This window comes from Papio anubis, chromosome 1, assembly GCF_008728515.1.
Source record: "Papio anubis isolate 15944 chromosome 1, Panubis1.0, whole genome shotgun sequence".
NCBI lineage: Eukaryota > Metazoa > Chordata > Mammalia > Primates > Cercopithecidae > Papio > Papio anubis.
In genome coordinates this window covers 163873431-163884875 of record NC_044976.1, presented here as the reverse complement: position 1 = coordinate 163884875, position 11445 = coordinate 163873431, and the positions used below count along the sequence as shown (strand labels likewise).

Genomic DNA, 11445 nt, shown 5'->3' with positions numbered 1-11445 from the left:
AGAAGAAGAGCTTAGAATTCAAGTCCAAAGATGTGGAAACAGCAGGCTCTTCCCCGTCCTGGCAGCTCATTAGAGCCTCGTTAGCTGCCTTAAAAGCCCATTTTATTTCCGCAGCGGGCCCGGTGGTGAAGGCAGAAGGCTCAGTCCGTGGGCCTCCACCTGCTCCCCTGGCAGCGCAAACCGACCCCACGCAGCGGTGGCCACGAGCTGCCCAAGACCGGCTCGCCGGGCTCAGGCCCGCGTTGGTCGCCCCTCGGGGCCCCAGGGCCGGGTGCTCCGCCTCCCAAGACCGGCGGCGGCATGGCGGCCAGGCAGATCTGGGCAGTGGCGGGTCCCGCGCTCTGGAGGCAACGTCCCGCCGCCCCACCGCCAGCACCTCTCTGGGTCCGAGCTGGGTTCCGACAGCAGCTCAGTTTAACCCTCTACTCTGCTAACGAGGGAAACTGCGGCGGCTCCGCGCCCGGCACGCCGAGTAGGCCGGAGAGAGCGGGGAAGCCTTCGGTGAGCGAAGAGTTAACGGTGGCGGAGCGACGGATCGCAGAGCTGCACGCTGCCGCCTGCGCGGTGAGACCCCCTCCTGCCCGCCCCGCCCCCGCCGCGGCCGCCCGGGGCTCGGCGCGCCTGCGCATCCCGGGCCTCTCCGGACCCGAAGGCCGCCGGGCAGAGGCAAGAGTTGCTGGACGCCGGTGCTGTCCTGCCTCGGGCGACACGCGCGCACGCACACTAGCTTCCAGCTCCGACCTTTTCGCGGGAAAACTGGCCACAGTTCGCGTTCTAGACAAAGGGTTTATTTACCCTGTATCTGTCTTGAGTATGAGTGTGATTGGTTTTCCAATCAGCGTCCGAGCTAAACTCCGGTCGCGGTGTAGGACCCACTGCCGGTGCACTCTTTTGTGGTATATGTGTGTGTGTGTTGCGGAAGGGGGTGTCAAGGAATTGATGGAGAAAGTGGAGAGACTGAGAAGTCACAACAAAAATGTGTGTTTTTCTGCATTGTCAGTTGAACACTTAGCCATCCAGTGATTCTTAAAAATGAAAAAAATAAGACATTGACACATTTATTTTAATTTTTCCATTGCCTTCTTGTCCTTTCTCTTAACTCTTAGCGGGCGGAGCAGAGGGAACTACAATCTGGCGTTTGTAGACACTCGAGCTGTTTTCTCTTGTTTTGCGGATTTGACAATTGCCTGTTAGTACCAGTATCTAAACTTCTCTCCCTTTACGCCTTCTAACACAGTCTGCGTGAGTTTAAAGGCAGCATGGTTATGTTATTACCTTTACAAAAGAAACAGAAAAAAAGAGAAACTGACTAAAGATAGAAAAGAAGTATGAAATGAAACCATTTAATAAGCTGTGTGTGTGTGCCTCCAGTACTTGATGGGACTAATATTATATGGTATGACTTAAGCCAAAGGGGTAGAGAAGAAAATCTCGGAGCTTACCTCAAATTGACTTATTTCAGTAATGACAGTTAGTAGGCCCTGAGAATCCATGTCGGTCTGACCCGTTCAAGTGTTGAAACTGAATAAAGACTCATCAGGAAGTGACTGGCAGCTTTTGATTGTTCTTGGTTATGCTCTCCTTTAACAAAAAAAAAAAAAAGTATGTAATTTGTTCTCATAATTCACCATATAGATATGGTGGATATTAAAGAAAAGTTTCATTCTCTTTAGAGCAAACACCAGTATCATGTGAAGAAATTTTCAATCAGCCTAGGGAAGGAAAGGAACTTTTTCTCACTCGGGAAATCCACACTTGTTTCATCATGTCAGTATCACAGGTTAAATGACTATCCAGGAGACCATAAGTAAGCCCAGTAAATAACAAGCTGCTTGTTTTTCTTTCTTGACAAATCAGAGCCCCCTCACGATGGTCCTTCTTCCAGCCTCAAGGCAGATAGCTCTCTTACCTTTCTCTGGGTACCGATGCGCATCACTGAACATCTTGCTCTCCAGTCAAACTGTCAGCACCCTTGCCTCATCTTTGTCTGTGGCCACCATTACGTGACGCTCATTTACTGAGGACAAATTAAGTTTGTGTGGGCAGCCAGCAAGCTCAGAGGTGCTCAATCAACATGGAAAGCTGTAGAGCAGGCGCATGCGCAGGAGCAATCTGTTAGGCTTCCAGGTTGCCAGATAATTGCCCTCAGAAGACTCCCAGAAGCTATGAAAAGTGAAAAGAAGCCTGCTACAGAGTTCCTAGTGTTTTTTTGTTTTTCTTCCAAGTCTGCAAACAGGAGCTTTGTAAATAAATAAAGAAGTGAGGTCCTGACAATCGGTCATTCTAAGGTAGTGCTGAGTGCTCCTGATTTCCTGTAATCTGCTTCTGTGGTCCCACTGGATTTGGGAAGCCTCTCTCAGACCAGCCTTGGGACTTGCTTGGATTTCTGCTGCCCTGCCCTGCTCTACCTTTGCTAGAATGCCTTAGGGTGAGACTAGACTTAACTGTGCCTGTCCTTTTGCTACACACTTTATTCATGAAACATATTGGGTTAAAACCTCAACCAGAATAAAATATTCTGCCATCAAATAAGACACTGAAGAAGTTGTTGGTGGTTCATACAAAAATGTGTTTGTCATAAGATATGCAAGTTTCATGTGTATTTTAATGAAAAAGGCTCTGTACAAGATTGATACACACCGAGTTACTGCGTGGTAAAAAGGTTATATAAAAAGTGCATGGGAACTTTCCTCTACAAAAACCCAAGGCTAAGTAATATCATCCACACGACCCAAATCCACAGAAAAGGTTGTGTTATTTACTTTTCCCTTCCCACAAAGTACTTGAGACGCCTTTTTAAGTCATGTTTGAATGTAGATAGAATATACTTCCTTGACATTTGAAATAGTACAATGAAAGTTTCTTTTGATCAAACTTGTCAAAGCAGTGAGAGTTAATATGTTAAAACAATACTTTTTTTCACTTAAAAATACAACTAATAACACACCAGCAAAAAAAAAAAAAATAGTATAAAATGTGCAATGAAGTAACACATGAAGGTAAAGAAAGTGTTCAATAATAGCAAAGGTAATACCTTTCTATAAGGACCGTTGGTTTTGATTAGCGCCTTTTCTGTAAGTTTAAATCATTATCCACATATTTTAAGTACTGAAATTCCAACTGCAACTTCTGAGTGAAAGTTCATTTTCAGCCTCTTAAGCTCTTAAAATCATTTAAATCACCTGTTATTAAGCTTGTTACCTAGAAACCAAATGAAAAATATCAGAGCAGTGGCTACATAGTTATTAGGTACAGAGGAGTTCTTGTTTTTCCATCAACTTCTCATTTTTCTCAAACTGTATATTTTCTCCTTATGTCACATAAAGTTGGATTGTATATAATGCTGGAGTGCTTTTGGTCTTTAATTGCAAGTGCCACTAAAACTGCTGGGAAGAAGTTTAATATTGTTTAAAATTTTCTGCAGTATTTTATGAGTAGACATAATGGTGAGGAGATATGATGAATATTGAGATTAATGAATTGTTTCATTTTATTGCACTTCAGGCTGGCCAGCTAAACTATGTGGATCCAGCTACTGGCTATGTGGTGCTCACACAGATTGCCCACTTGCAAAGAGGTGAATGTTGTGGCTCTGCTTGCAGACATGTGAGTAGCAATTCTCGCATTACAGCAGCAGTTTGCGGTGCTTCTGTAACTTCGTAAATACCTATTATTTGAACAACAAGTCAAATAAAAAAGCCAAATAGACCTGGAGTGCACTTTTTACAAGCTACTTTAGCCAACGACAATGAAGTCCTTAGTACCAACGTAGGACCTTTAAAGTTAATGGAATTTTGTAAAATTTCACTGTGAGCATCAATTCCTTGAAATGCTGTGATTTGAAATTCATGGGAGCTCTTTATTACAAGGAAACTTTTCATGGGGTTTCAAATAAGTTGTTTTCATTAGGCAAGTACAAAGAGGGCAGGAAAAGAAATCTAGAATGTTGCAAACTAGATCCCTCTTCTTTATTAGTTGAATAAATAGAAACTCACCCAGCATTGAGAGGTAGGTTTCCTTCAGATAATGATTTTTTCTTTTCTTCTTTTCTTCCTTCACTCCCTCCCATTTTTCTTCCTGTCTCTCTCTCTCTCTTTCTCTCTCTGCCCCCCACCCACCCTTCCTCTCTCTGGTTCTTTCTGTGGCTTTTTTCCAGTCTGTGTTTGAAATAACTGTGAAACAAGATTGTACCGCATGTAGTGCCTATACATTTCCTAAAATGTTTATTTCAATAGGTACCTCTCTATGTTCACTAATTAAGATAAACTAACTTCTCCTTCCCTATTATAAGCAAAAAATAAATGGAAATGGGTTCTTCACTATTACTTTTTAAAGGCAAAGTGGTGAGGTAAATTGTTATAGGTCAAGATTATAAACAGTAACAACCTCTGTTTACAGAATACTTTGTATGTTTTGGTGCAAGAAGGTGTAATTTCCTTTAACTGGCCACTCTATAATTGAAGAATAGACACTAAATGCATGTATTAACTATAGCCAGGATTAAAAATTAAACCTTCCATTTTATGTATGTTCCTGTGCCCTTAACTGTTTCTAATCAAATGCCTAAGAGCTTTTTGTAAATTGAGGACTTGAGGATTTTCTAAAAGTGGATTTTTTTGACAGTAAAATTCTTAAATTTGGAAGGATGAATTTAGGAAATGGTTCTTGGATGCTAATTAGGACCATTTGCCTGAGGTTGCCAATATTCTCTTAGTCTGCAGGACCTGATAGATCAAATGATCTATATAAAATTGTTAACAGTCTCTTTTTGTCACCATGAGAAGTCTGCTTTTTCAAGATGATTGTTAAATATTTAGTAATAATTTGTTTTATTTCTTCTGCAGTGTCCATATGGTCAAGTCAATGTTAAAGATCCATCTAAAAAGAAGCAATTCAATTCATATTTTTATGTTTGACAACAATTTCATCTCTGTTCTCTAACTGTGCTTGTATTTTTTAAAAAATAAAGCCCTAATTCAGAATTGCTGGGTTATTAGTTTTGAACACTAGTTTAATCCTAAATACATATATTAAAAGAACATCAATAAAATGAAAAAGCTAACAAATGTTTGTGTGTTTCTGAAATGGCACATTGATAGTTATTTTCCTTTCTTTTTGCTTCATTATCAGACACATATGTTGAAGAAAGAAAATAATGGCTGTTCCACTAAATAAATAGTAGCAATCGGGTCACATTAGTAGCTCTTGGTTTTTCTTAGCCTCCGTTCTCCTACTGTTTTCTCATTCAGTGTTAGCAATCCAAGGGAGGTTGCTGGCAAATAGAAGAGTTTTAATATATTCTTCATTTTATTTATATCTTGAGCTATATGGAGATTGATATAATATATCGTGCAGCATATGAATGCCCAAGAAGTGCCATCCTGCATCAAGAAATGCTCTCATCTTCCATCTGTTCTTTCAATAAAAACTTTAAATCATTTTGACTTGAGGGTTAGGCAGCTGAAGATGTGTCACTTAGACCATCCTTTATTTTGTCCCCCACCCTTTCCTCCTGTATTTCTTTTGGCATTTCCTAGGCAAACCTATCTTTGAACATTTTATTAGCTGTACACTTTTCATTCACTGCGGTGATGCCGGTGGGCATCAGTCTCCAGCCTGAGTCAGGAGCTTACATGAGCTTCTTTCCACACCTTCCCTGCTTCCTATGAGGATAGCAGTCCCCAGGAAGCCCTTTCCTAACCAGTTGCAGCTGCTCAGAAAAATGAGGCTGCTGCCCACTTGGAAGACTGGCTTTGCCCAGAGCTGACTCCCAGCCTTCCCTCCGTGAATCTGAAAGGTTCTTGGACATCTCAGGGGTCTGCCTCAGGTTCTGCCTGTGGCCCAAATAACAGCTTTAGAAATCTTAAGCAAACAAAATGTTTTGGTACCTTCTCCCACATTCAATTCAAAATAAAAGCCATTTTTAACCGTGAAATAAGCGAGAAGAAGCCCAATAAGGTTCTAATTTTCCTCTTGATTATGTCTTTTTTTTTTAATGTCAACTATTAAAATGTCTCCCCAAATTGTTGCCTTTTTTTTGTGCCCTACTTTTACTGGTGCTCTAACCATGGTGCCCTCAGTAACACTGCCCATGAGCCCTGAGAGGTAACAGCAGGATGTAAAAGAGTGGTGTCTGTGGACTGGTACTGTCCTATCTGGAAACTACTTTCAGAGGAGTAGGAGAAGGTGATCAGCATTGTGATCATTGAAACAGTTTTCCAGAAAAGCATAGGGCTTCCTGGGAGCCAGTTTCCTTTCCATTTTTTGGTCAAGAAGCAACCACAGTTCCATGTTTTCTGCTCGATTTGAAGATTAACAAGGCCATTTTCTGTGTGGGGCATAGATAATGTTTCTTTAGCAGCCCCCCAAGACAGAAGAGTCTAAAATGTCGTCTTCCTGGAGAATAGGGGAACGAACAAAGGAAGTTCATTTTGAAAAGGGGTCTGAGGTAAGACTGTTCTGAGAAAGCCCCTTAGCAGGTGGAAAGATGCCTCCTTCCTTTTGGCAGCTCTTGCCTCTTCCCAGTGCTCTTCCTGTAGTAGGAAACTGGCCGAAAAAGAAAGGATGTTCATCACGGAGGACCCTTATGTGGGACGTTTGTAATTCTTCTCGGCAATTCTTCCTGGCAGAACTTCAAGCCTTAAGGGCAACAACAGCAAAGGAGCCGCTGGGGGGCTGCGGCGAGGACTAGGGAAGAGAGATGCTCATAGTCTTCCCTGCTCCTGGATCCAGAAGGAGGGCTGAAGTTTGCTGTAGTTCTAGAGTGATGCATGTGAACAACATGTTAGGGGTGGCAGCGGGGGCTGGTGCTTCCACATTAAATACAATATGGCCACATAAATGGGTCTCCTGTAAGAGCTTTAATCTATATTGTATTCGCACATTGTAAAGTGAAATTCAGGTTTCTTATTAGGTGTATATATACAAACACATGTGGATGCCAAGAAATAGAGACTTACTTAGAGACTTTAGAGTTTAAATAAACTCTGGTGCTGCTTCACTTTCAAGGTTTCTGGAGACTCCTTCTGCCCCAGGGTGCAATAAATCAAGGGAAATTGATTTTTAGGTTGTTTCGTATGTGGAACGACCCAACGGAAACCGGGGAATCTTGTTGTGAAGGTTATCAGGGTGGGATGTGAAGACAGATCCCTGCAGCGTTGGTTCTCGCAGCAGGTGGATCATGATGCACACTCCTCTCTCTTCAAGAAGCAGCACTGCCCCCACTGTCTATACAGAGCAGGGAAGAGAAGGGCTTTTATTTTTTCAAGTAAAATTTAAGGTTCCCAAACAGGGTGTGTTTGAAACAGCGCCCTTAGAAGTGGAGGCACTCGGCCGGGCGCGGTGGCCGAGCACTTTGGGAGGCCGAGATGGGCGGATCACGAGGTCAGGAGATCAAGACCATCCTGGCTAACACGGTGAAACCCCGTCTCTACTAAGAAATACAAAAAATAGCCGGGCGAGGTGGCAGCGCCTGTAGTCCCAGCTACTCGGGAGGCTGAGGCCGGAGAATGGCGTGAACCCGGGAGGCGGAGCTTGCAGTGAGCTGAGATCCAGCCACTGCACTCCAGCCTGGGTGACAGCGCGAGACTCCATCTCAAAAAAAAAAAAAAAAAAAAAAAAAAAAAAGAAGTGGAGGCACTCTCTGGGCCTGGCACATGTCTTTGTTCCAGAGCAGCACCCCTTCTCCAAAGGCATTGGCAAAGTCTGTTCCACACACACGGTTCCACTGTCAGAAATCTGCGAATCTTAGATTTGTCTCCAGGCAAGACTGGGGAAGAGAGCTCACTACCAGACAAATGGCAATTGGCATGTTGTCTTCCTATGAGCACTTTGAGATCCCACAGCCCCTGGCTAGTGCAAAAGGAACCTCGCCCTCCACTCCTTGCTGACACCTGCCATTTCATCTTTTCTAACATTCAAGCCATGGCTTGAGTTTGTGGATTGGATGTCTATGGTGGAGGAGTGAAAAATCGGTGCTATTTTTTCACTACCATGCAAAAATTAAGACATAATCCTGGATGCCAAAACTATCCCTTCCCCTCATTAAAAAAGTAAGATATTTAAGTCGGGGGTGGAGGGCAGAGAAAGTCTACATCCTATTTCGCCAGTCTCTGTGAAGAGCCTGATTTCTGAGAAAAAGGTTGTGGAAGAACCCGTAACTATCTTTAGCCAGAGACTTAGCTATCCCTGGAATGTCCAGCGTACCCTGGACCTCTGGATGCTCTGATGTGTGCTGGAGTGCCCAGGGCACTGGGTTGACCTCTGTCCCCATAAACAGCTTCGAGGTTGGGCTCATGACACAAAACGCACAGATTCACGTGGCTTTCCTTTCTGGCACTGCAGGCATAAAAGACAGTGTTAACCAAGGAATCGTGGACGCTAGAGGAATTGGGAGAGCTTTAACGACCACATCCTCCAAGCAGAAATTTGTATTCGAAAGTGTGAGCTTCGGTGCGCGTTTCAGTGTGAGTGCGCCTGTGTGTGTGTGTGTGTGTGTGTGTGTGTGTGTGTAGAATGGATGTCGTTACCAAATACCTAAAACGGTATTGGACCGCAAAGAGGTTAAGCCCGGTTGCTTTAGACAGGGATGAGTTGAAAGCACCCAAGAGTTTTTGGGTGGGTATCGCCGTCCATCCATTCGATGGCCTCGCTGATGAGCATAGAAGATGAACCCGGGAGGACTGTCTTTTCCTGGCTGCGAAACCTGACCGATATAGGGGATATCCTAGAAGAAAGAGCTAAGGAGGCCAGGGCGGAACGAGGAAAGTCAGGCGTGGGGGAGATTGAAAGGTAAACTGGTGGGACTGACCGGGCTGGTGGGACTAGTTAGCGAAGCCAAATGTTTGGGTAGGAAGAGAGATCTTGTAGGAGGTACTCCGAGCGACATTCCCGGATTTGGGATGAAAAGAGAAAGCCAGGGAGCTCGGGTTCCCAGCTCCTGGTCTGTTCCTTACCGACCCTAAAATGTATGGCAAAGCTTGTGGGGCAGGCGTGGAGTAGGCGTCCACCCCCACGTGCCCCACGTGCAGCCGCAATCCCACGCGGTTTTCGCAAGCGGCTTGGAGGCAAGCGAGCGTCCCCCCACCCCGCCCACTGCGCCCTGGACCCAAGCCACGCACCGCCAAGGAGTAGCTATGGTGGCACGTGGAGGAGGGGCGGGTAGGCAGGGCGGCACCATCACCCGGACCAGCATCTTGGAGCGGCCAATCTCACTGCTCATATTCTCCTCCCCACCCGTGTGGGAGCCTTGCTGTAATCCCCCGCCTCCCCATCTCAGACTGTGAGGGGCGCACCGGGTGGGGGAATGGGTAAATAACTGGCCCAGGGCCCAGCTTCCCGGTTCTCCCTCCACTTTCCCGCTGCCTGACTGCGCGCCGGGCAACGCAGCCCCTCGGGAACCTGACACCAGGTAATGTGGCCTCCACCCCGTCCCAGGTCTGGCTGCATCCCCTCGAACCCTTGCCTGCCCGGGTCCAAGTGCGGATTTTCTCCCGGAAGGTTAACCACCACCCCCATCCCCTAGCCGGGGCCCGGGAGGAAGAGATGACCCGGCTCTCTTGTTGACCCCGCCGCAAACACCGACTTCGAGCGCAGAATACTCCCCAGAGTGTTGGGTTCTTGATACCCAGCCCGGGAGCGCGGAGAGTGAAGGAGGGACCGGGAGGGGAAGGCGGGGACGCGGTGGGTGAACAATCAATGGCTTAGCCTAGTTTCCCCGCAGGAGCTACCGCCCATCCACCGTCTATGCAGGCACCAGCTGGCGGCAGCATCTTTTAGGTACAAGCTGCAGGGAGGCAAAAGCTGGCTGGGGGGCCGGGAGCCCAGGGCACGCCGCGGGACTCCAGCCCCCCTGCTGCGCCCCAGCCTCAAGATGCTCTGGGCTTTATGAGGTTGAGTTACCGCCGAGTCCTCCATTAACACCTCCTCTGATTATTGAGAGGCTGGAAGGGCTGAACGCAGCCTCAGAGCGTTTCTCTGGGCACCGGCCCGCGTCTGTGCCCTCTGCCCACCCCTTCTTCCTCCCCCTCCCGATTTGGAAGCATAAACAGAAAATAAAAGACAGGTGGAGAGAGCTAAGGGTCAGAGGTGAGGGAATCAGATCAACTCCAACGGGGTGGGGGAGAGAGAGAAGGGAGAAATTAATTTTCATCCAACGCTTTATTTATTTATTTGGATTAACAGAGGGACCCTCAGCGAGACTCGAGGACTGACCCGCACCTCTGGCCGCCGCCTCCCGCCTTTCCTCGCCGAGAACCGAGTTCTAGTGGGGGAAACGTCTGACATCTGGACCTCAAGGTAAGACCCTGATGGAGATGTTTTAGTCGGAGCAGTTTTCTGCCCTCGGAGTGCGCCCGGACGGCCGGGAGTTTCAGGGACGTCTTGGGAGCCTACCAGAGGAAGGTCTGGCTTTGCTCCAAGCCGAGTCCCTACCTGAGGTCTCCGCGGGAGGAGCGGTTTGGACGCGCCCCACCGGATGGGAGGAGGTGCTTGGGGAAGCCGGGCCGTACCGCCCGGCTGACGCGCGGCTTTTCTCTGCCAGTGCAACCACCATTACGGCGTGATCCACTCCTTTTCCTCCAAGAATGCTGAACGGTACCACTCTAGAGGCAGGTGAGTTATGTGCCAGGTTCCTTGCGATGTTCTCTGCCCCTTGGGCCAGTGCGTATGTCATGTAAGTGTGTGTGCGTGTGTGTGCGCCTTCGCTGGGTGGAACGAAGAGGAGTGTTTGTCTTAAAAATTAAACCGCGCTTCGTAGGCTCAAAAAAACACATTCGTTGTCAGAGTCTCCTGATAGGATTCCTGAAACCTTCGTTTCCCTCTTTTTGCCTTTCTCTTTGACTGTCTTCGACTTTCCTCAGGATCAGGGTCCGGGGCGCCAGGCAGAGGTCCTGGTTCCACTGATCCTCCAGTAGTCAGTGGCGCAAGGGACGCGCTCCCGACCCTCCCCTGAGCTGCTGGGGATGTCTCTTTCTTGGAAGGGATGGAAGGGGGGCCGAGAAAACACCGTTTCTCACCCGGGTAGGGGTTAACTGGAAACTGGCTTCACCCACATTCTTTTGTTGTTGTTCAGTCCTAACCTAGCGCAGCAGTTTCTGCGCCGGATCTCAGCGGACGCAGTGCGGGACTTCTCCCTTTATTTCTGCGGAGCTGAGGGCAGGCGGCGCAACAAATCTCAGGTAAAAGAGCATCAGATTTCAGAAGCGCTGTATTCTAAACTTGGCGCACGCCCCTTTGGGGAGAAGAGCCCCGGGGCTATAGAGGATAGAGGTTTGAAGGAAGCAAAAGTCGGCGAGAGGCTTTTTGTCACAAAGGGTGAGGGTAGGCAGAGAACGTGCGAAGGGGCAGGGCCTTGGCCGGGGACTACCGCCCAGCGAGAGACTGGCAAAGGTGTGCAGCTGGAGCGTGGCCTCGGGTGCCCCTTTCCAGGCAGCCGAACTCCGCCTG

General features: G+C 47.3%; 1 protein-coding gene across 1 annotated transcript; it reads left to right on the top strand.

The window, feature by feature from the left end:
- The first annotated feature begins 208 nt into the window (after positions 1 to 208).
- C1H1orf53 (chromosome 1 C1orf53 homolog) lies at positions 209 to 5066 on the top strand. Its single transcript, XM_003893353.5, has 3 exons — positions 209 to 564; positions 3505 to 3606; positions 4845 to 5066. Exons 1-3 carry the CDS (start codon positions 301 to 303, stop codon positions 4914 to 4916), a joined length of 438 nt encoding a protein of 145 aa, XP_003893402.2. The 5' UTR covers positions 209 to 300; the 3' UTR covers positions 4917 to 5066.
- The last annotated feature ends 6379 nt before the right edge of the window (positions 5067 to 11445 follow it).